This window comes from Natrix helvetica (genome assembly GCF_964273705.1).
Source record: "Natrix helvetica genome assembly, chromosome: 1".
NCBI lineage: Eukaryota > Metazoa > Chordata > Lepidosauria > Squamata > Natricidae > Natrix > Natrix helvetica.
Window position 1 is genome coordinate 298,468,823 of NC_138548.1, and position 23,967 is coordinate 298,492,789.

The 23,967-nt window shown below is 41.1% G+C and overlaps 1 protein-coding gene across 1 annotated transcript in view; it reads left to right on the forward strand.

The window, feature by feature from the left end:
• DOCK3 (dedicator of cytokinesis 3) overlaps window positions 1–23,967 on the forward strand; it is a 204,828-nt gene that overhangs the window by 138,606 nt on the left and 42,255 nt on the right. Inside the window, exons 33-39 of the mRNA XM_081936757.1 lie at window positions 10,315–10,400; window positions 12,139–12,165; window positions 12,283–12,378; window positions 12,803–12,863; window positions 14,691–14,784; window positions 15,807–15,955; window positions 17,355–17,441. Of these exons, the coding sequence (XP_081792883.1) occupies window positions 10,315–10,400; window positions 12,139–12,165; window positions 12,283–12,378; window positions 12,803–12,863; window positions 14,691–14,784; window positions 15,807–15,955; window positions 17,355–17,441 (600 nt within the window). The remainder of the gene's footprint in view (window positions 1–10,314; window positions 10,401–12,138; window positions 12,166–12,282; window positions 12,379–12,802; window positions 12,864–14,690; window positions 14,785–15,806; window positions 15,956–17,354; window positions 17,442–23,967) is intronic.

Below are 23,967 nucleotides of genomic sequence, written 5' to 3' on the forward strand. Positions count from 1 at the left end.
TCTATATAGGAATTTATCTTTTTTCCTTTAAAAGTATCTAACCTTTTATCCCAGGACAAGAAAAGAATCAATATCCTTTCTTAGTGGTTTGCTCTGGCACTCACAGCACTGAATTATTCTTTGACTCCATGTGTTCAACAAATGTGATTCAAGTTGCTTGAAAACCTTTCTGAAATGAACCTTTCTACATATCTTTAAAATGAATTCTTCCCCCCCCCCTGAGTTATGCTTTATGCATTCTTTGTTTTATTTATTTGTGAGCACCTTTAAAAATATATATATTCCAGAGTTTAAAAGCTTTCTCAGTCCCAGGTTATTTGATTGAAATTTCTGGATATCATTCCTCTTTAAATGTACTGTATTCTTTTAAACATATTTACATTTGAGAAAATTATCTATGGAACATACCAACTTCCGTCCTCCACTTTCGTGCATACTTGGAACCTGTCCTTTCAATATCCATGTTTGCACCTTTTGAATGTTAGGCTAATTACTTTGTTTTTAGATTTCTGTTTCTTTTTCCATTAAGAAAGCCTTCTTCAGACCAACTGCTTCCATATGTGGTCTTAGTTAATTTTGTTATCTCAAGAGGGATAGCCTCACTTGCTAATGATTGTGCAATTCACTCACTCATATACATACATTTGACTTCAGTAAAACATGCTATTAAGTTTTGTTCACACTTTGATTGTGCTGTGTTCCTTCCAAACTTGATTATGCCTCTCAAAGTTTCTTTACATTTCTTGAAAATCAGATGGGTTTAGAGTTTTATATCCTATATATGACTCTAGCCACAAGATGCTGTTCATAAGGTTTGCTCATTGATTGTGAAATACCACTGAACTGAAATCATCTTCCATTAGGGACCAGAATACTAGAATAATGGTGATTTATCTAGCATTTTTCAATAGATTCACTCTTTGATATGTGCAGGACCAGTCATCAAATTTTCATATGCCATAGTTATCTAAACCTGTGATAATGGCATTGATCGTGATATTCTGTCTTGTCTCCTGTGCTTTAATTTATATCTGTCCTCCACAAATAAGTTCATTATTCACCCATGTAAGTGATGCACAGAGAACATGATTAAAGGTAAGTTGTATATGTGTAACTTGATACTACAAATAGCAATTTTCTATTCACTCAGCCAGTTACCTCCTTTCTAAAGTTCTTGTTATTTTCATATATTTCTATCCACTATATTGATGGACAAACAGAGGAGAATATGTAGTAGTACTTCTAGGATCATAAAATATGATCTTTCTAAGGAATTAAGGGGATCATGTAGAACAATGTTTAAACATTTGTGAATTCTATTGAATTGCATAAATATGACCTGAAATGTGATCCGTTCTCCACCCAAGGCCTAAAACTAGATAAAGAGAATTCAGTTAAACAAATGTGTCAAATACATTATTTTTGTTTATGAGAAAAATGATCCAAATCTACATATATGTATGATAAATGTTTATTTTTGTTTGTTTGCTTGTTTGTTTTTCACATTTCTGAACCTCTCATCTCCCTCAAAGAGGAACTCTGGGCAATTTACAATAAAATGGCAAAATATATAAAAATTAAAATGTTAAAATTAAAGTTTTAATTTTTAAATTATAAAATGAGGCAAGAATAATTAAAACCTGTTAAAAATATTAACAAAAGCTGAGGGAGGGCTCTCGTGGCACCAACCAATCCTACGATTGGGTGCTCCTTGGGTTCCCCATGTGAGACTGCAGAGTATTTTAACTCCTTTTTGGAAGGCCAGGAATGTAAGGCTTGCCCCATCTGAATATCCTCCAGAGAATATTCCACAGGACGGGGTAACAACAGAGAAGATTCATTTTCTGGACCCTGCCAATTGGAATTCTTTAACTGACAGGCTATACACCTTCCCTGTGTGATTGGGAGGGATGGGCTGATGTAATGGGCTAGTTCTATAGGTTCCCTGGTCCCAGGCCATGTAGGGCTTTACAAGTCAGTATGTGAGCCTCTAAGATTATTAGTTCATTTGAAGGGGAGGATACAGTCAGGTGTTTCAAACAATTGAATGATAATTAGATTTGAGTATGGGAATTCCTGTCTTATTTATAGAAAAGAATTCTATTCACTATCAAAATCTTGCAAGATTCTATTAATGTAGCTTTACAATAAAGTAGATTTAGCTCATCTTGACATGGTTCCTACCTGGGTTACCTGGGAGGGGCGTCATAGTCACCAAGTCAAATTTTAAAAATGGAATAAAGGATAACCTGAGGACTAAAAGTAGAATTTGCTTTTCCTCTTTTCAGTGGAAAATATTTTTATCCTGATAACAATCTTGCAAGTCTCCTACTCTCTTTCAGAGAGGAATTTCAACACTGGCCCCTGATCCTTAGTACAACACCAACAACAAGTACATGTACAGATAACAGAATTCCATGATACAACAAATTCAGCAACTAGGGTAGAATTTGCCTCAACCCATGGCAGCACAAACAGATAGCAGCTTAATGATTCTGCATTCTCATGGTAGCTTTCCAGAGATTCTGGCGAGAACAGGATCAATTCTGTACTTTTGTTGCTCAGTGTGAGATGGTTATGGCATGCAGATTAGTGGTGTTTTCCATTGATTGCACCAAAGTAACTTGGTGCTCAGCTTGCTGAAGGAAATGCCAGCCAAGTGGGTGATACTGTTCACTGAGGGGAACAATCCAAATGCAGAACCATTATCAAGACTTTTTCTACACCCAAGAGACACTTTAGGGATATCATACAGAGAATCACAGAGGGCTGACCGATGACCTGAGAGTTGAGTTAATGAGATAAAGCTCTCTAATTACCCTGGAAGAGCTCTATTACCTTTGTATAATTATAGATGCCCAACTGGAAGAGTGGAGGCAAGGAAGAAATGGAAAATAAAAAGGAACGTACAGTTTGTCTTCCCTCCTAGCACCCCTCCCAGTGACCTCTTCGGAATCCAAAGTGGGAGAACCCATAGAAATTAGAGCAGCAAGATGATCCCTGACATTGAAAGGGACAATATAATAAGATGCAGAACTTTAGATTTGTGGAGCATGAAGCCATCAAATGCACAACCTAGTCCCAGATAGTATCTTGAGAGAACTTTACCTGCCCCTCTTCCCCACAGATCTAAACAGAGGCCATCCAATGTTCGAGGAGAGCTCGGGCAGATAAGAAAAGGCAAGCTTTCTCAATTACTCCTGCTATTATTACTTTAGTTCCAGGCGTTCAGCTCTTGTAAACTCTGGCAGCCACTAATTTTATTGATATAGAAACAGTACAAAAACTTGCCTACTCAAGACCTAAAATTTCCAATGATTATTGAAACTATTTACAGGCAGGACAGGTCCTACACCATATAGTTCCTTTGCAACTGATAATCAATGATTAGACAGAGTGAATACACTTTATGTAACTGCTTCCTTGTAAGTACCCATTATACTGGGAATAGAGTGGCTTCAGCTGCACAGTGCAGTAACCGGTATAAGTTGGGAGTAAGGAACACTCATTTTCCTCTCCTAAGTGCCAACATCACTGATTAGCAGTGAAAATTGACCAACCTTTATAGGACAAAGGAGGATCAGGACTATTAGAGTACCATATTTTTTTGGAGTATAAGATGCTCTAAAGTATAAGGCGCACCTAGCTTTTGGGGAGGAAAACAAGGGAGAAAAAAATCTGCCTCTGCCTCCCAGCAATTTGCCTCCTTGCAGCAAACAGCAAACAGTACAGATGATATATACTGTTTGTGATGTTACATTTCAGATTATACTTGTGCAGATGCTGTTAAAATTGATGTGGCTTTTTGGAAGTATACATTATTCTCCATGGATACAGCAGGATGGCTCAGGAGTGGGTATTCTCATAGCCTGATTGGTCGAGAGACTGAGTCAATAATTCAGAAGCCATGCCTATGACTCTTCTGTTCCTTGGCCCAGTTTAACTCAGTCTGGTCTAAGAGAAGAAGTAATTTCTTTGGCTCCACTTCTGAATTATTATCAGTCTATGTACAAAGCTTAAATGTGACAAAATTGGACACCTAAAATTCTAAAATAGTTGGGAGTAATAGAGAGGCAGCCTCAGTGCCTGACTGATCTGTGGGGGTGTATTGCCCCTCAAGGGGGAATGCCCCGACTGGGCTAGCCTCAGGGAGCAGAGGAATCCTCCGGACTCGCAGAGGTTGCGTGGCTCCCTTAAATTTTACCGCTAGACTTTAGGAGACCTCGACAAGCAGTGAAGCCTCCAGAGCCGCATAGCAAGGCATAGTGGCAATTTTGAAACCTCCAACAGCAAGGTCTCATTGCAGTGGCCATTTTAAGTGCCACCACGTGGAGAAGCAAGAGGCAAAGGGAAAAAAAGCCTCAGAAGGCTCCCAGCGCCGGAAACATCTTTGGAGCTATTCTAAGGGCCGTGAGTGCAAAGCATAGCCATGGCCAACGATAGCCCCATTAGGCAACCAAGCACTTCCAGGGCTCAAAGCCAGGATAGCAACCCCAGGAAACCCAAGGCCAAATCCAAGGGAGGCAGGGCACCTGCGGTCCAACACCAATCCATAGCAGTGGAGAGGGATGAACAACACAGACAGAAAGCCTTAGAAAAGAAGGTAGCCAGAGCAGAGAAACAGCTAGCTTCTGCAGTCCACAGTGTCAGCCCACCTGCTCACAGATCCAGATCTATTGACAGGAAAAGGGCCATTGATTCTATTTCTCCATCTCCCCAATGTTCAAGGAGAGGAAGATAAGTTTTGTTGTCGCCTCCTTTGTCCGGTAGAGATGTGGGAGCATTTCAGGGACTCCCTTTGCTTGCTCGGTATCCAGTTTGATCCCTCATACCTCTTTTGCTCCACAAGGATCACCTAATCCTAGGGATGTCGCACCTCCCACCCCAGGAATGAATTCCTCCCTGAGGATTTCATGCAGGATATTCCTGAGCGCATGCAACAACTGATTGCACAGGCCATTTCACATGGCATTGCTTCTGGCCTACGCCAAAAAGACAAGGCCCCAGCCAAACAACCTATACACAAGGGGCCTAGCTCCACTTGCAACAGGGAGACCAGGATTCCTATGGAGGTCAGACCTGCCTCACCCTCAGTGGCCAGTGAGGCATCCTTATTGGGGGAGGAGCCCCAGAGAGACCTAGACTTATCTGAAGATGAAGAATCATCTAAACCAGACCCTCCTGCCTTTACTTGTTGTTTTCTTCCTTTGCTGTTTAAGTCTCTCCTTTGCAAGGCCAGGGCTATAGCTGATTTGGAGTTACCTGCCCAGGTTCCTCCTACCCAAACTCCTACAGCTCAGCCCCAGCCAGCCAAAAAAGGTATCCTACAGCTCAGCCCCAACCGGACAAGGAGGAGATACCTGCCCCACAACTATTTTCCAAAGTAGTTAAAAATCAGTGGGCCCATCCAGGGACATTGTCCAACCCATGGGGTACTGACCACTATAACATGGATCAAGCAATCACTAACATCCTTCATGTTCCAACTGTTGATGCACCAGTGGTGGCCCTGGCTACATCTTCCGCCCTAGTGGCAGGGGATATTGCTGACAACCTCAAACCTGAGGACAGGAAGGCGGAGCTCACCCTCCACAAAAACTTTCAGGCGGCTGCCTGGGCAATTAAAACTGCCTCAGCTGCCTTGTTCTTCAATAGAACATCCTTGTTGTGGCTACAACAGGTTCAAGAACGAATCACCCCCCAGGATGCACACCTCCAGCAGGACTTTAATAAACTGCTGGCTGCCACCCAGTTCTCAGCAGACGCCACCCTCACAGCAGTGAAGTTCACTTCTTGGGCCCTGTCATCGTCAGTTGCCACCAGACATCTCATCTGGTTGTGCAACTGGCAGGCGGATGCTAAATCCAAGTGGAGGTTGGCAGCTGCACCTTATTCTGGGGGATCCTTATTTGGACAATCTCTCTACCCAATATTGGTCGAGAACAAAGATAAAAAGAAAGTCCTACCACATCTGCCACCAAGCGCGCAGAACAATGGCCGGCACCTTATCGCAGACCGGTCTACATACTATGGGAAACCATCTCCTAGGTACTATTAGCCTAGCCCGGATAGAGAGGCAGATAGGAGGTTTAACAAGGACAGACAGAGGTTTTAGCCTCAGTACCAGAACCACTATCAGTCCCAGGACAGGAGGCCCTTTCGAGGGGAGGCAGCCGTTCTTTCTGCAGAGGGAAGTGATTCCTCAGGGGATCATCCCATCGGCGATTGCCTCAACATGTTTGCGGAAGCCTGGGAGGTGGTCACCATGGACGTATAGGTACTTAGCACAGTACGTGAGGGGCTCAGGCTCGAGTTCTTCTCCCCCCCCCCCAGTTGCTTTAGGGTCTTCTCCATGTCCAAGGTCATGGAAAAGTGTAAACTTATAGAAAGGCCATCACTCATCTCCTTGACATTCAGGCAATAGAACTGGTCCCCGAAGTGGAGAAGGGGTTGGGGTTTTACTCCAACCTCTTTGTGGTCCCTAAAACATTAGGAGGTTGGAGGGCTATACTACACCTGAAATCCCTCAACCGCCACCTGGTGTATCTCAGATTCAAGATGTCATCATTGAAATTGATTTTAGCAGGCATCCAAGAGTGACTACTTGGCATACATTACCAATACAGAGCACTCCCATTTGGTTTAGCATCTGCGCCCCGGACCTTCACAAAGGTGTTGACAGTGGTGGTGCTAGTGGTGTGAACAGTCCCAGTAAGAATCCAGTGCTATCTTGGCAACATCCTCGTCCAAGCATCAATGGCGGCCTGGGCATCACACGACCTGCAGCTAACAATACAGTCATTGCAAACTCGGGGGTTCTCGGTGAACTTTCAAAAAAACCCACCTAAAACCTGTCACAAGATTTCAGCACCTGGGGGCGGTCATCGACACGGTCCAGGGACAAGTCTTTTACCACCGGACCGCTGGGACAGCCTTGTCCAAGTAATACATCAGGTACGTCGGGCTCGGACGATGTCCATATTCACGTTATCCAGCCTTTTAAGAAAAATGATTTCCTGCATAGGCATCATGCCCTGGCCCATTTACACTCCAGAACATTGCAATGGACCCTGATTCCATTCCAGCGGCAGGGCACTAGTGCATCGGTGGCATTCGTGCGCGTTTCTCCGTAGGTTCTTCTGTCCCTACGATGGTGGCTGTCTCCAGCCCTAAGTCTGGAATCTGAGATTTGTGAGCTGCCCCGTCTAACACTAACCACAAATGCCAGCCTTTATGGTTGGAGAGAGGTGCTAGAATGAGCGTTGTCATTCTCTTTAGTAATGAGAAAATAATGAGCAAGTGTAATGCTTTTGATTCATTTGCTTAATTGCATTTTCTTTAGTTTTGGGACTTGGGTGGAGGACAGGTCACATTGGGTATAATATAAACTTATATTGTAAACTTTTAAATTTTAACTATCTTTTCAATTTTCAATTTAATTTTAAATATTACCTTAGATGGAATGTCCACCATTTCACAAGACAGTCAATGGTTAAAAACTAATAGCATTAAGAAATATTTCCTAATGTTCAAGTGAAATATATTTCTTTATTATTTAAATCCATGATTTCTTGGCTTGGCTGAGGGAACAACTCTGAACAATTGTTCGTTTTTCTATATGACAATTCTTCAAATTTCTGAAGGTCACTATTGTGTTTCCACACAGTAGTTTGTTCTCCAGTTTAAACATGTCCAATGCATCCAACCATCTCATATAATGTTGGTTGTTGTCTTCAAGACATGTTCCAATTTGTCAATTCTTTCTTAAAATCTGATGCCAAGAACTGAAGGAATTTTTCCAAATGTGATGTGACCAACACAGAATAGGGAGGAACAATTGTTTCTCTGATCTTATATTCTATTCTATATTCTATTATATGATTGCATTTGCTTTTTTATAGTTGCATCATAGTGTTGGCTCATGTTTAATTTTTGATTCACAGGACACCTGATTATTTTTGCATGTTATTCAGTAAGGTTCCCCCACCCAAACATTTGATTTATTCTATCAAAATATAGGATTTTTCAATTGTTTCCACCAAGATTGTTTTTTTTTTTGCTTTAATTTCACCGAAATTGATCTTGATGTTTCTAGATCATTGTTCTAGCTTATCAAGGTCTTCTTGAATGTTAGCATTGTTCTCTAAGATAGTGCTATCCCTGCTACTTTTATATCGACTAACCATATTTTATAACCTTGTTGTTTAATTCTCTTTTCTAAGTCATTTATAAATCTATTCAACAGCATAGGGTTTAAAATAGAACTCTGATGTACTAGTCAACATTTCCAATTTGATGTTGAGCAATTGACATATATCTAATAGATATGATTGTTCAATCTACTATACTAATTATAGTATTATACAGCCCATATTTTGTCCTTTTCTCTACCAATATATCATTGGAATCTTTATGAATGCTTTGCTGAAGTTAAAGTATACAATATCAACCACATTCCCATGGTCAGCTAAACTAATTGTTGATCACAGAAAAGTAAACAGTAACAGAGTCGGAAGGGACCTTGGAGGTCATATAGTCCAACCCCCTGCTCACACAGGAGACCTGTACTAGGGATTCAAACCGCCAACTGCCAACCTTTCTGATCAACAAGCTCAGTGTCTTAGCCACTGAGTTTGGCTATGATATACATTCTTCTAAAAATTTCTTTCTCTTAAAAATATTGCATCTGTCTAAAAAAACTGGTTTTTTTTTCAAATCTTAGAGCTATTTGGTTTTAAGAGTTATATAAAAGTAAAAGTATAACACATTCCAAGCCATGACTAATGCTGTTACATCTATAGGTTTGTTATAAGAACTCAAGTGCAGTATAAAATAAAGTATAATAAGGAAAGTAGCAGAATTTTTCTAGCCATCCACCATATCTTATACACAAGACATGAATTTTCTCCTCGTACTAGAGAAAAACAAGGCTGTCCACCTGAGGGCAACAAAATCTCCTTTTAAAAAAATATTATAATATACACACAACTTGTATTATTGGAAAAGCAATGAAATAAGGAAAATGGCAAAAAATATTGGTGAGCTGTTTAAAGCAATGAAAGATATTGAAGAATGATATGTTTGACAATCTTATAATGCTATTAATGTCCGGTAAATATCTGTGCAACAAAAATTGCTCCTTTTTACTTGTGAATTGTCTGTTAATAGAACGCCATATTTATTCTACTGCATTCAGTTCTGGTCGCCACGATGTAAAAAAGATGTGGAGACTCTAGAAAGAGTGCAGAGAAGAGCAACAAAGATGATTAGGGGACTGGAGACTAAAACATATGAAGAACGGTTGCAGGAACTGGGTATGTTTAGCTTAAGAGAAAGAAGGACTAGGGGAGACATGATAGCATTATTCCAATATCTCAGAGGTTGCCACAAAGAAGAGGGAGTCAAACTATTCTCCAAAGCACCTGAGGGTAGAACAAGAAGCAATGGGTGGAAACTAATCAAGGAGAGAAGCAACTTAGAACTGAGGAGAAATTTCCTGACAGTGAGAACAATTAATCAGTGGAACAGCTTGCCTCCAGAAGTTGTGAATGCCCCAACACTGGAAGTCTTTAAGAAGATGTTGGATAGCTATTTGTCTGAAACGGTATAGGGTTTCCTGCCTAGGCAGGGGGTTGGACTAGAAGACCTCCAAGGTCCCTTCCAACTCTACTATTGTATTGTATTATTGTATTATTATTCAGAAAAAAATGAGTTTTATTTAATCACTAGATTCTCAGTAGATTCATAATACCTGTGGAATATATGTGGAAGAAAATGAATTTTTAGAAAAGTCCAGAGAAGATTTAACTGTATAAATACACTAATATTTAAAAGAAGTCTTGGAATTGAAATTACATAGCTAATGAATTATTATTAAGACCTAATTATTTTTTGATCAACTTTAATTAGCAAGTAACAATCTTGGAGTAGGGTCTTGCTTTACATTTTAAATAATACACTGATTTTGTTTATTCTACACTAAATGCATAACTATATAAGAGAATGAGTAATGGTATTGTATTTTGAAAATGAAAAACAGTCATTTTATTAGATGTCCAGTCAAAAAAATTGTGACAACTTTAATATGCCTCAAACAAATGAGGCATATTATTTTTCATAAAACTACTATTTTATAAAATTACATTTTGCTACTTTCAGTACTCTATGTTAAGAAACAGAAATCATCCGTATCTCCATAAAAATAATCTTCATGCAGAGTAGGAGAAATATCATGAAATATCATTTTCACATCCTTCTTTATATTTAGAATTTACAAACTAAGCTACTCTTACAAATTCTTTCTTTTTGATCCAGGTGGAGGCAGAATTGATTGATAAGCTAGACAGTTTGGTATCAGAGGGAAAAGGAGATGAAAATTACAGGGAACTCTTCAGTCTGCTGTAAGTCTTATGTTTAGCATTATTAAAACTGTACATGTCTATATAAAGTGATTGGATGATCTAAACAAAAAAACTGTTCTTAGAAATGAATAATGCATTAGAATAAACGGTTTGATAAAAATAGGTATTAATATAAAGCAGCAAATCCATTTTATTTAATAATTGCAGAAATCAAGATTTGTTATTAATTGTATTATATTAACATGAAAGATCAATTCATGATTATAATCATCTGAAATAGCTGATAAATTTGATTGATTTATAGCTTTTTGCATCTCCTTTGAATGCTTTTTTCTGGAAGAATATTTGGATTTCTGTTTTTTTCTTAACTTTCTGTTTTGAGTTGATATTAATTGGAGATGTCCCTATGTTTTGACAAAATGAATACAGGAGTGGGGAAGAAGTCTTGCCTACTGTTCCCTAATAATTATCCCTTCAGTGTCTCAAGGAGTGTATATTGAGTATCTTCGTGTAATCATTATCTTCAACAGGGTATCTCTAAATATGAACTTTCAGCCTATGTTTAAGGACAATTTACTAAATTATTTGTGAAATTCATGACCTTCATTAAGATTGCACAGATGTTGATTGGAGTTTCAATGAAAGTACAAAGTGAGGTTAGGCAAACAGCTCTGTATTACCAAAAGAGCTTGTTGTTATTAATTTTGAAAAGAAGCATAACATGAATTCTGAAAATAAACTGGCATTGTTCCAAAATTAATACATGAATTAAAGCACTAACTGTTAAATATTCATTATTTTGCTTTGATAACCTAAATTCTTTCCTGGTCATTCAGAGCTTGTCAGAAGAGCATACAAGGGAATCTGTTTTTCACATGGTTTAGAATTTAACTGAGATGTCTTTCCACGATTAAATACTAAAAAATTTAAATTAATGTAAAAATATTAAATTTCAACAGTGGTTCAGTATTAGTGTCACAGATCATACAAACCTAATTATTAATATATAAAATGTTAATAATTCTCTGAACTAAATTAAATTTGAAGAGCACTTCTGAAAGCTCAGATTTTTTTAAAAAATTTTTTTTTACCAAAGCCGTCCTTACCTGCAGAAAATGTCAGGTCAGGATCTCCTTGTAGTTATAACCACTACATAGCCACTATTTCATAATGTTGGTACACACACAATATATAGATAAACAACTTACATTACTGAAGAATAAAATATTATACTGGAAGCAGTGAATTGAACTATACTCCCATGCACTGTTTTCTATTGCTTCATTCTTTAAAATATTGAATATTATGAAAAGGAAGTTTGTATCTTTTAAGGGAGAAAAGACATAAAACTTGTAATTAAATCCTCAAAGATCTTAAGTGCAAGATCAGAAGATGTGGAGAGACCGGGCCCATAGATATATATACTGCCAAGAGTTGGACTCAACTGAATGGATAACATCATCACAATACTAATGCTCACTTTCTAACCTGAGCACCAACAGTATCACTGAGCATGGGATGGGGAGGGAAATCAGCCTGATGAAAACAATCTCACAGTGTGACCCCTGCTTTTTTCTCAGCAATACGTTATTTCTACATTAAAGGAAATAATGTTTATGTATTCTGCAAATATATATAAACCGCCTACATTCATGAATAGCAGTAGTGTAAATGCAATCTCTAGACCAGGCACAATATTTTCTTGGTATGAAATAATAATAGTGTATCATCTTAGTTCAATAATTTCCTTGTCTTTGCTTCATGCAACGTGGATCAGAACCCAGCTGTTTGGGCCTTATCCCAGGTAAGATGATTGTTCAGATTTTATATGGAAGTGTTTAGGTATTTTAAGTGTTCTCAAAACTGTTCACAATCAATAATATTTCTGAGTAAGTCTTACTGATCGTTTACTTTCATACAGCCTGCTAGAAAAGATAGAACAAGAAACTTGGAGGGAGACAGGTGTTTCATTTGTTACATCCGTTACTCGTTTGATGGAGCGCCTCCTTGACTACAGGTAATGCAGTTATTCACAGTTCATGGACCTCTGATACATATGTAAATAATGTTAGTAGCAACTAATGACATAACATTTTTCCCAAAGATTTTTTTATGCTTATAACTGCGTATGTACATTCTGAGAATCATGAGTTGTACCCCAGTTTTTAAGGATTTAATATGCAGTCACTTCTTGTATTTTCACAATATATTATTACATAAATGCTATAAAAGAAAAGTTAAAAAAATCTTGAGAATTAAGACTCTTAAGAATTTTTTGATGATTTATAGAATCAAGAAGTAAATAAAACTCTTGATCTTGCTAAAGCTACATAGTCAACGTTGGAAATACCTTTATGGATTAATTCTTTAGAACTGCCTATATTGGTTTTAATTCTATAAGGGAAGAAAGTTTTGAACTTTCAACACTTTCTGTTTTTCAGAGACTGTATGAAAGGAGATGAAACAGAGAACAAGAAAATTGGTTGCACTGTTAACTTAATGGTGAGAATAATGTTTGTGACACTATAAACATCATTTTACCAGGATCAAAAACTGTTTCTTTCAATTCTTGTAATCTCATACTTGTGTCAATGAAAGCATTTATCCTCCTTATATTCTGATGGCCTCTTTTTTATTGCCTTTGATTGTTCCAAACATTGGGGGTTTCTGTACTATGTGTTCAAAATATCTAAGTCTTAGGTTCATTAGTATTGTCCTGGATGAAACCCAGAGCATCTAGTAATATATCAGTAGGATGGCAACTGAAAATGAGCCGCTAAGGGAATGTCTGAGACAGCAGCAGATCTGGAAAGAAGATGAAGCAGAGTAAGTGTTGTGCCAAGACAATACCCTGCATTGAGATGCACCATTGACAGATAGTTGAGGTGGCTGACTTTGAGAAATTCTACCAGTGTCTAGAAAGGGCTGGATTAAAAGACAAAAGACAAAATCAAGGGACTAATCATAGCCACATAAGAACAGGCACTAAACATCAGATCCATAAAAGCAGGGATTTTCCACACTAGACAGGAACCAAGGGCAGATGGAAAAAAGGCCTCAGAGAAAGTCCAACGCATAGTGGCAGGCAGAAGCATACACTAAACCAAGTAGCTGGCATTGTGTACAGGAACGTCTGCAGAGTGTATGGGCTAGACCTCCAAAGTCCAGATGAGAGGTTCCATAGTAGGTTGTGGAGACTAACAGAGCTAAGATCTTGTGGGACTTCCAGATCCAGATGGAGAGGCAGGTATTGGCCAGTCAAGTGGATTACATGATAAAAGATAAAGATCAGAAGACAGTGGTATTGATTGATGTAGCAAAGCCAAATGACAGCAGAATCAGGAAGAAGGAAGATGAGAAGCTGGAGAAGAGCTTGAATAAAGAACTAGAGAGGATGTGGAAAGTAAAGGCTAAAGTGGTGCCAGTGGTGGGAGGAACAGTCAGGGCTGTGATTCCTAAACTGCGAGAGCAGCTCCAACAGTTCCCAGGAATATCAGAGCTCTCTGTCCAGAAGAGTCAGTGCTAGGAACAGCTAAGATACTGTACAGAATACTCAAACTCCCAGGTTTCTGGTAGGAGATACAAGGTTGAGGAAGACATGTATCCTCCGTAGAGGTGAGCAGTGATTTTTAAAAAAAAATATAGCGATTGAGGAATCAGACTAGAAACTGGAATGCTGTGACTTCTAATCCTGCCTTGGACACAAAGCCAGCTAGATGATCTTGGATTAGTCATTTTCTCTGAGCCCTGGAAGCAGTGACAACCCACTTCTGAAAAACCTTGTCAAGAAAACTAGATGGACTTATGCAGGCACTCTCCAATGGATTAAATGGAAGAAAGAAGAAAAAAATCCCCTAAAATCAATATACATTTTTATTTCTCCTGATTTAAATAAAAAATAGAATGGCACCATTTTCAACCTTTAAGTACATTTCTTAAGGAGGAACTATTAAAGAAATAATATCAGGCCATTATTTGTTTTGAGCTTAGTTACGTTACCTGTATTAGTAGAATCTTCAAGATCTAATTTGTATTTCAAATAATCCTAATTTGTGAAATAAAATATGATGGAATAAACAAAATTAAGATGTAATACAGAAATGTAATACAGTCCATTCCATACTAAAAGTTTTCTGCACTGGAAGGATGGTTATAGGAGAGAGTGGGTGTAGAAGAGGATGTATGTTTTCAGTTTCTTCATGGTATATTTCATGAAACTGAAACATAATTTAACATTCTAAATAAACTGAATGAAAAAATACATAAATCTTGAAAATATTTTGATCGACAGATTTTCAAAGATTATTTTTTGAAATATTTATTTTTCAGAATTTTTATAAATCTGAAATTAATAAAGAGGAAATGTATATCCGCTATATACACAAGTTATGTGACATGCATCTGCAGGCTGAAAATTACACAGGTAAATATGGGAGAAAGTGTTATTTATATATTTACAGTGTTCTTTTTAAAATATGTCTCTTTAAATTTTCATAACATTTTTAAGCGTAGATGTATAATTTACATATTAATTGATTGTATGAGAATACAGTAAGTAACATAATTCTTACCAAATTATATCACAATTGTCAGTAAAAATATGTGGCTAGGATCATGCATGTTGTTTTTAAGTGGTGACCCAATATCTTTGGAAGACTTTCTGCATTTTTGTAAGCAGGTTGGAATTAATTCTCCATTATTGGTTTACATTACCAATGTCTCTGCATAAATACTGAGATTAGCAATTAGCAATTTGAGGTCCGCTTAAACACTAGCTGGAGAGTTTCAGCTAATTTATTTTAATTGCATGCATGTAGTGTATTAGGTAATTGTAGAGCACAACTCATGCATATAGTATATTAGTTGTTTGTAGAGCACAATTAAAAGCGCACTGACGATGTCTCCTCAAATGGTGACTAAATGTTTGCAACCAAATTGCCAAGATCAGCGCTCAAACAACCTAACTACCAACCCGAGCTACTAATATTCAAACACATTTGATGTAGTATATTTTTTTATTATGTCCACATTATTTCCATTGATATTACCTAAAGTCCAAATAAGACTAATGGTTTTCTGCCTGCATGGTCTTCTGTGATGAGCCGAAGGACAGAAAGAGGGAGTAGTGACCTTCCTCCCATTTAGGCATACCAGGGGTTGTAACACAAATAAATAAATAAATAAATACATACATACATACATACATACATACATACATACATACATACATACATATATACATATAATGTGTATCAATTTATTTGTTTTTACTTCAGCATAACATGATTATATATATTCACTTTCTTTTTACTAGAAAAATGCCTTTTTATCTGATTCATTTAGGATTTTCATTATTATTATTTTTAGTTTATCTATTTGCACATTTATTAAAGTTGAAATGTTTTGATATTGTTATGCAGTGTTCATTCCTTGTTGTTTTGACAGAGGCTGCTTTTACATTGCTTTTGTATTGCGAGCTACTACAATGGGAGGACAGGCCTCTTCGGGAATTCCTCCACTATCCATCTCAGACAGAGTGGCAACGTAAAGAAAATCTTTGTCGGAAGATTATTCATTATTTTAATAAAGGCAAGGTCAGCAAATGTTATTAGCAATTATTTTCAAATTTTATTAGATATTCTTTTCTAAAGCCAGAATTAATGTTTATGCAAAATTACTGGAGGATACTCAGATATATTTACTTGTCAGGAGAATCATAAATTCATTGAATTATAGTGTATGGCCCGGATGTCGGCAGCCCATAGCTCCAGAGCCGCATGCAGCTGTTTGGGCCCTCTGCTGCGGCTCCCTGTCCCATCACTGGCTGGCCCCGTCCCTCACCCTTCCCCACTCCCAGTCACTCCTCGCCTGGCCTGAGAAGGTAAGGGTGATGGCGGGGGATGGAGAAGCGGCCGAGGAGGTTTATTTTTATTGCTCTGTAAACTAATGACAAAGAACAATACATTAACAATAAAAAAGACACTTTATAAAAGTGAAAAATACAATGCATAAAAATACAATGTATCATTTTGGTAGTAAATAGTTACAATTCTATATCTATGTAATCTAATTAGATACATTAGACACGTAATCTATTGCAATTATTGAAGGGCCTTTAGAGCTCTGAGTTTGGTTGTTTTCTGTAGATGTTTCATTACCCAAACTAGGTAACATCATCAGTGGAGTACCGTTGATGATGTTACCTCGTTTGGGTAATAAAATGTCTGCAAGAAAACAACCAAGCTCAGAGAGCCTCAAGGACCCGTCATTTCAACTCTGAGCTACAAATATTCTCCTTTATTAATGCAATTATTATTCAAGTACATACATATTTCTAATATATTAATATAACTACCATGTTTTAATATATTGTATTTTGTCTAAATTAGTTCCATATTTAATTATATATTTCCATACACAAGCCCACGCATAAATGTGCATGCACAACTATAATTATTTTTCACAAGCAAAACACTCATTAATAATTATTAAGAATAGTTTATGAAGCAGTCATGCCAGCTTGAAAAAAAGTGCAAATGTTTTAACAATGCAACTGTTTTAATGATGGAAAGTGCTATTTAAACATTTAGATTCATTTGTGCATTCTTTCCTATACTTTTTTGCAGAATTGTCGTATTGAGCCTACTCAATACGACAATTCTTTAGTATCTTTAACAGCCTATACTTTAGTATCTGCTGTTATTCAGAGTTAGTTATTGTTTTGATAAACATTTTTTAATTTGGGATGGTATCTTTTGTCCAACTCAGCTAATCTTTCTGATGGCCAAAGCAGAGAAACCCCAGAGCCTATATCTCTGACCGGCTAACAAATAATAGAGGAACTCACTAAGAATTGTTAAATGTTCACTTATTTTTCTTGTGTCCATTCTTTATCATAGGAATACATTACTAAGGGTTACTCACTTAACTTTAACTAGATATTTTTTGTGTATAAACGTCCTATTTAATCTCAGTTTTTAATCTTTCCTTTAGAGCTGGGAATTTGGAATCCCATTATGCAGAGACCTGGCTACTCAATATGAAACATTATATGATTATCAAAGCCTTAGCTGGATTCGGGTGAGTGATGTTCAACTTTCCTGCAGGACATGATATTTTGCCAATTGGAAATATACAGACAGTCCTTGGTTAATACCACTTGTTCAGTGATTATTCAAAGTTATAGTAGTGCTGAACAAGTGGTGGCTATGACTGGTCCTCAGAGTATCAGCCATCACAGCACCTTGCAGTCACATGATCATGATCTGAGTGCTTGGCAACCAACTTGCATTTACAATGGTTGCAGCATCCTACAATTGTGTCATTGTGATTTGCAACCTTTCCTGTGGGCTTCCCATAAGCCAAGTTAATGTGAAAGCCAGATGGGAAGGCTGCAAGTTGCTCAAATAAGTCTTACTACTCACACACCTTACCCTGGTACCTTTGTTCTCGCTGATATGCTGTGCCTCAGCAACCACCTGGACATCCCCCCTACTGCCACCTCAAGCCCCATCATACTCATGCTGTTCTTCCCTGGGTACCCACACATGTTGCTCCCTCTCCCACCTGGCAGAAGTCACTTACTTGCTTGCTGTCTTTCTTGTAAGCCACTTTGGACTTGCAACTTGCAAGACCAATGTCAGTTTCCCCATTGACTTTGGTTGTTGGAAACCATAGGAAGTTGCAAGAAGTCATTTTCTTAATGACTCAAATCTTCACTTAACAACAGCAGGGATTGCTGTTGCTAAATGTGATGTTGCATTTTTTAACTCCGTCACTGAACAATAAAAATTCTGGTGGTCATCATAACTCAAGGATTACCTGTTCTCCAGTAGGTGGAGACATTATCCAAGCATGGCTATGACTCCGTCAGGATCCAATAGGACTAGGTCTACAAGTATTAAAGAAATGCCCACCAGGCTACTCCCCAGAAATAGACTCAGTTGATCCTTTGATTAGCTGTGTCTCCCTATCTCTCCTTGCTAAAATTCTATTTCTCTTCAAAAACTTCTCTCAATTTCTTCAATTGGCTTTCCTTCTCAATTAACCTCAGTCAGGCTCCTTCTGGGCTGATTTCAAACAACAGCCTTTACGAGGCTTTGCTTCTCTCAGGCTTCGCTGCCTCTGCAGATCAGAGCCTTTCGGCCAGCCTACGAGGTTCGCCTCAGGCTTCTCTGGTGCCGATCGCTGCTGCCGCGCCACCCAAAGAACGCCAGCCTTTGAAGCACCATTCACTGAGCCGTACCAACAGGAAGACGAGCGCTGCTGCCGCGCCGCTCAGGAAGCCTCCTTTTGCCACGCCAGCCACGAGGATCACCTTTGCCAGCCACTGCTTCCTCTTGCCGCCCTGCAACGTGAGCCTTTGGCTGCAATCTCTGCGCTTCACGATGAAGCACTTGGCAGGCTGCTAACTGCTGGGCGATAAGCTGCTTGGTCGGCTCGCCACCTCAGGCCTTCCTCAGGGCCCTATCTACCCAGACGGCAGTTAATTTGGGCGCGAAATCAACAGCGGCCATTTTGTTTGGGCGGGAAGGCCTTCCTTGACGATTCAAGTAACTGTGAGTAATGGCGACCAACGAGGCCTCGGTTCCTCGTGGGGAGGATTCCCCCAATCCAGTTGCCCCTCCTGCTCCAGCCCCAGCTGAAACTAGGAACAAAAAGAGAACCCATTCTAAACATTCTGCTCCTAAACCAATTAAGGCCCCTAGCCTGCCCCTCCTCAGGAGGTTCAAGAGGCCTCTAATCCCAGTGCAAATTCTGACAAGGCCTGTGATCCTGTTCCTCGAAAGACCACTTCCAAGACCAATCATTGCTCTATTCCTAATCCAGCTCCTAGAGCTCCTGTTCCTTCTAATTTTAACCCTATGGAGGACCTCTCCACTGATACCGATGGGGATGCTTCCCCCCCAGCTTCTCCTTTGAATCCAGAGGATGGGATTGGTTTTCAGGGGGAATCTGATTCTGAAGGAGATGGCAACGTTACCCCAGACATTGACGTGGGTTCTCCGGCTCCAAGGGCTGTCACCATCAACCCCGATGATATGGCTGACATCACAGCAGCTGCCATTGAGCGGGGCATTGCTGCAGGCTTGCAACATCAATCCCCTGCACCTGCCACTCCTCATTCCTCTTCTTCTAACAAATCCAAGAGGGGGAGTTCTACTCAGGCACAAGGGGTTGCTTCTGCAAGGGTCTCTCAGCCTCCTGAAGTGGATACTGAGGAACAGGCCACTTGTGATTCCCACCTGTCAGGGGATGAGGACTTGTCTCCTGCCCCTTCTGCCTTGTTGGACCTGTTCAAGCCATGTTTCATTCTCTCTTATTTAAAGCCAAGAAGGTCTCTGGTATTCCGGCTTCGAAACCATCCTTCTCCAAGGAGACGGACAAATCAGACACCACAGACCCCCCTATTCTCCCATCCTCCCATCGAAAAGGACATCATTCCTTCCCCAAAACTGTTTCTAGAGGTGATTCAAAACCAGTGGGGCTCCCCAGGGTCAGGGCCCCTCCCCTCTACTCTAGACAAACAGTTGTATAATGTCAGCCCAGAGCTTTCTAAACTTTTGGAGGTTCCTTCCATTGATCTTCCAGTGGTGTCCTTGTCGTCGCCTAATGCGGTTACCAATGCTCCTGAGGTCGCCCTCCGCCCTGAGGACAAACGCTTTGAGCAGTCACTGGTGAAGGGTCATCAGTCAGCCACTTGGGCGGTCAGGGCCGCCTCTTCTGCTTCCTTATTCATTAGGGCTGCCCTTTGATGGCTGAAGCTGATGCAGGATAGGATCCCTCCTGGATACTCACGTGCCCACCAGGACATTAACAAATTAAAGGTGGTAATGGAGTATGCAGCAGATGCTTCTCTGGATGCAGCACATTTTTCTTCCAGGTGCATGGCTTCTTCCATCGCCACGAGGCACCTCCTTTGGCTGAAGCAGTGGCAGGCGGAGGCCAGAGCAAAGTGGCACTTGGCATCCGCACCCTTCTCACCTGGTCTGCTATTCGGTCCTTCTCTGGAGCCTCTCTTGGTAGAGTCCAAAGACAAGCACAAGGTGCTTCCTGCTGCAAACCGCAAGTCTGACCCTAAACCTTCTTCCTTCTTCCGCAGGTCGTCCTTTCGCGGGATGGACGGGGGACTTGCCTACCCCCGTCCTCAACACCAGGCTCCCCTGGGGACAAGGCCAGCAGTTCCAGGACAGGTCCCACCGGAACTCCCAGAGATTCTCCTATAGAAAACCCTTCAAGGGCGGGTCAATCTGCACTTTCCGAAAGCAGAAGTGAAGGTCTGGACGACCTCCCGATTGGAGACCGCCTGTCTTCCTTCGCTGATCGCTGGGATGACATCACCAGCAACTCCTGGATCAGGCGTACAGTCCGTTTTGGCCTGGCTCTGGAATTTTTTTCCAGCCCCCCGCAGACTTTCGTACCTTGTCCCGTCTCCAGGGACATTTCCAAAAAACATCTGGTTGAACAGCTATCAGCCACCTCCTCCAAATTCAGGCCATCGAGGAGGTTCCCCTTGACCAACAAGGGCGGGGGTTTTATTCCTGCCTCTTTATAGTGCCTAAGTCTTTGGGGGGTTGGAAGGCCACTTCTAAACAAATTTATTGTTTATAGGAGGTTTAAAATGCATTCTCTATTGTCCATTCTGGAGAGCATTCGGTCCAATGACTTTCTCTCCTCCATTGATCTAACAGAGGCATACCTCCATATCCCCATTCTTCCAGATCACAGGAAATTTCTACGGTTTTCTTATGATGGAAACCACTTCCAATACCGAGCACTTCAATTTGGCTTATCTTCGGCCCCGAGGGTCTTTACAAAAATTTTGGCTGCCCTGGCTGCCCATCTCAAATCTATGCCGATTAGAATTCTCTGTTATCTTGATGATATTTTGTTACTGTCCAGGTCATCACATCAGGCCCTCTGGGACGTCCAGCTCACCCTCCAGACCCTAGCAGACCACGGCTTTCTGGTCAACTCGAAGAAGAGTCATCTGCAGCCCACGACCCGTCTCACGCATCTTGGGGCAGTAATAGACACTTCTCTGGAACAGGTATTTTTATCCCCAGAGAGACAGGTAAGCATTCGCGAACTGGTCTCATCCATCCATGACCAGCATACGGTTCCACTCATTCAACTATTTCAACTCTTGGGCAAGATGGTTTCCGCGTTCCACATCGTGCCGTGGACCAGATTCCACAGTCGCCAACTACAATGGCTCTACTCCCATACCAAAAGGCAAACTGCAGTTGATCTTCTCACAGAATTCTCCTCACATCAGAGGTAAGGCGGTCCCTACGCTGGTGGCTCTCCCCTGCTGTGACACTGGGCTCTCTATTTCGCGAACCCCCATATATCACGCTAACGACAGACGCAAGTCTGCAAGGTTGGGGAGCTCACATCCTGTCTCAGATGGCCCAAGGGCTTTGGTCGCGCTCCGACCAAAGGAACAGTATCAACTGGTTGGAGCTGAAAGCCGTGTTTCTTGCCCTGCTCCGGTTCCAATCTCTCCTGGCCAATGCGCATGTGCTCATCCTTACGGACAATACCACCACCAAAGCACACATAAACGAGCAGGGGGGTACAAAATCCCGGCGTCTGATGTCTCTGTCTTTCCAACTAATATCTTGGACGGAAGCTCACCTGTTGTCGCTCCGGTCCGAACACATATCGGGGATCCACAACACACAGGCAGACGAATTCAGCCGCATTCACATAGATCCAGCAGAGTGGAGCTTGCATTGCCGCGTATTCCAGCAGCTGACGGTCAGGTTCGGAACCCCGGTCCTCGACCTCTTTGCCTCCCAGGACAACACTCAGTTACCAAGGTACTTCACCCGCTTCGCGTCTCCGGGGGCAGAGGGAGTGGACGCTTTGAGGAACGACTGGCCTCTGGGCCTTCTGTATGCCTTCCCACCTACCCCTCTCATCCAGAGGGTGATCCGAAAGATGCTGGTGGAAAGGACAGAACTAATCTTGATCGCTCCTCGGTGGCCCCGCAGGCCCTAGTATGCTGACCTCATGAATCTCTCAGTGGGCTCCCCATGGCAATTGCCCCAATTCCCATCACTACTTCTGCAAGGGGCGTGCCAACATCCAGATCTTCCGTGGCTGCACCTCATCGCTTGGAGGTTGAGCGGGAAGCTCTTAAGGACCTTGAACCTCTCAGCGGAAATCATCAGAATGATTCAAGCCGCCAGGTGCCCTTCCACTAACCGCATTTATGAAGCCACTTGGATTCAATTCTCTCTCTGGTGCCAATCAAAAGGTGTTGTTCCTCTCGAGGCGTCTGTTCCCCAAATTCTCCAATTTCTGCAACGGGGGCTAGACCTGGGACTTTCACCGAACTCTCTTCATTGCCAGATCGCAGCTCTGTCCTCAGTCCTCTCTGACTGTGGCCCAGCCTCTCTCTCATGAACCTCTGATCTGGTGTTTCTTGAGAGGGGCCACAAATATCAAGCCACCGACAATTCATAGATTCCCTACCTGGGATGTTTCCAAAGTCCTGGAATCCTTGACTCAGTCTCCATTTGAGCCTTTGCACTCTGCGTCCTTGCATGTCTTAACATTAAAGGTGGTTTTTCTTATAGCCATTACCTCGGCAAGGCATATCTCAGAGTTGACAGCCTTATCCACTAGACAAGACTTATGCATCTTTCACCCGGACAGGGTAGTTCTTCGGCTTGACCTGACTCTTCTGCCTAAGGTAAATTCTGTATTCCATAGAACCCAGGAACTTGTGCTTCCTGACTTCTGCCCTCGTCCATCACACGAGCTGGAACGTAAGTGGCATTACCTTGATGTGCGTTGCGCTTTACGCATTTATATTAAGCGAACTGCTTCTTTCAGGCGATCTGAGGCCCTTTTTGTCAAATTCCAACCTGGAGGTAAGAAAGGATCCAAGGCCTCCTCTTTGGACATGGGTCGTTGGGTTAGGGTGGCTATTTTTAGGGGGGAATTCCACTCTCTCTCTCTGCCTGTTCCGCCTCATATCACAACGCACTCCACACACAGCGCGGCCACTTCTGCAGCCTTGTCAACTCAAGCTCCGCTGGAGGACATTTGCCAAGCAGCTACATGGACCTCAATTACTCCATTCATCCGTCACTACAAACTGGATGGATATGCCTCAGCTGTGGCTTCTTTCGGACGGCGCGTGCTGCAGCGAGTGGTGGCCACTTAAGTCTCTTATCTATTTATTTCCCTCCCGATGGGACTATTGGGCTTTGGTATGTCCCATGCCTGGATGATGTCTCCAGCTACTGGAGAATGGGCATTGGTTCCTACCTGATATGCCCTTTCTCAGGACAGTGGAGACATCATCCATCCCCACCCTATTCCTGGGGCTTACTACCTTTCCTTCCTAATGTGTTCCTTTCCTTTCTACTGTGCTCCTTGGGGAGAGATATTATATATCGTTTCAGATTGCTTACACAGCAGTCTACAAGTCACTCCTTCATCTATTTCTGGGGAGTAGCCTGGTGGGCGTGTCTTTAATACTTGTAGACCCAATCCTATTGGATCCTGATGGAGTCATACCCATGCCTGGATGATGTCTCCACCGTCCTGAGAAAGGGCGTATCAGGTAGGAACCAACGCCCATTCTTAG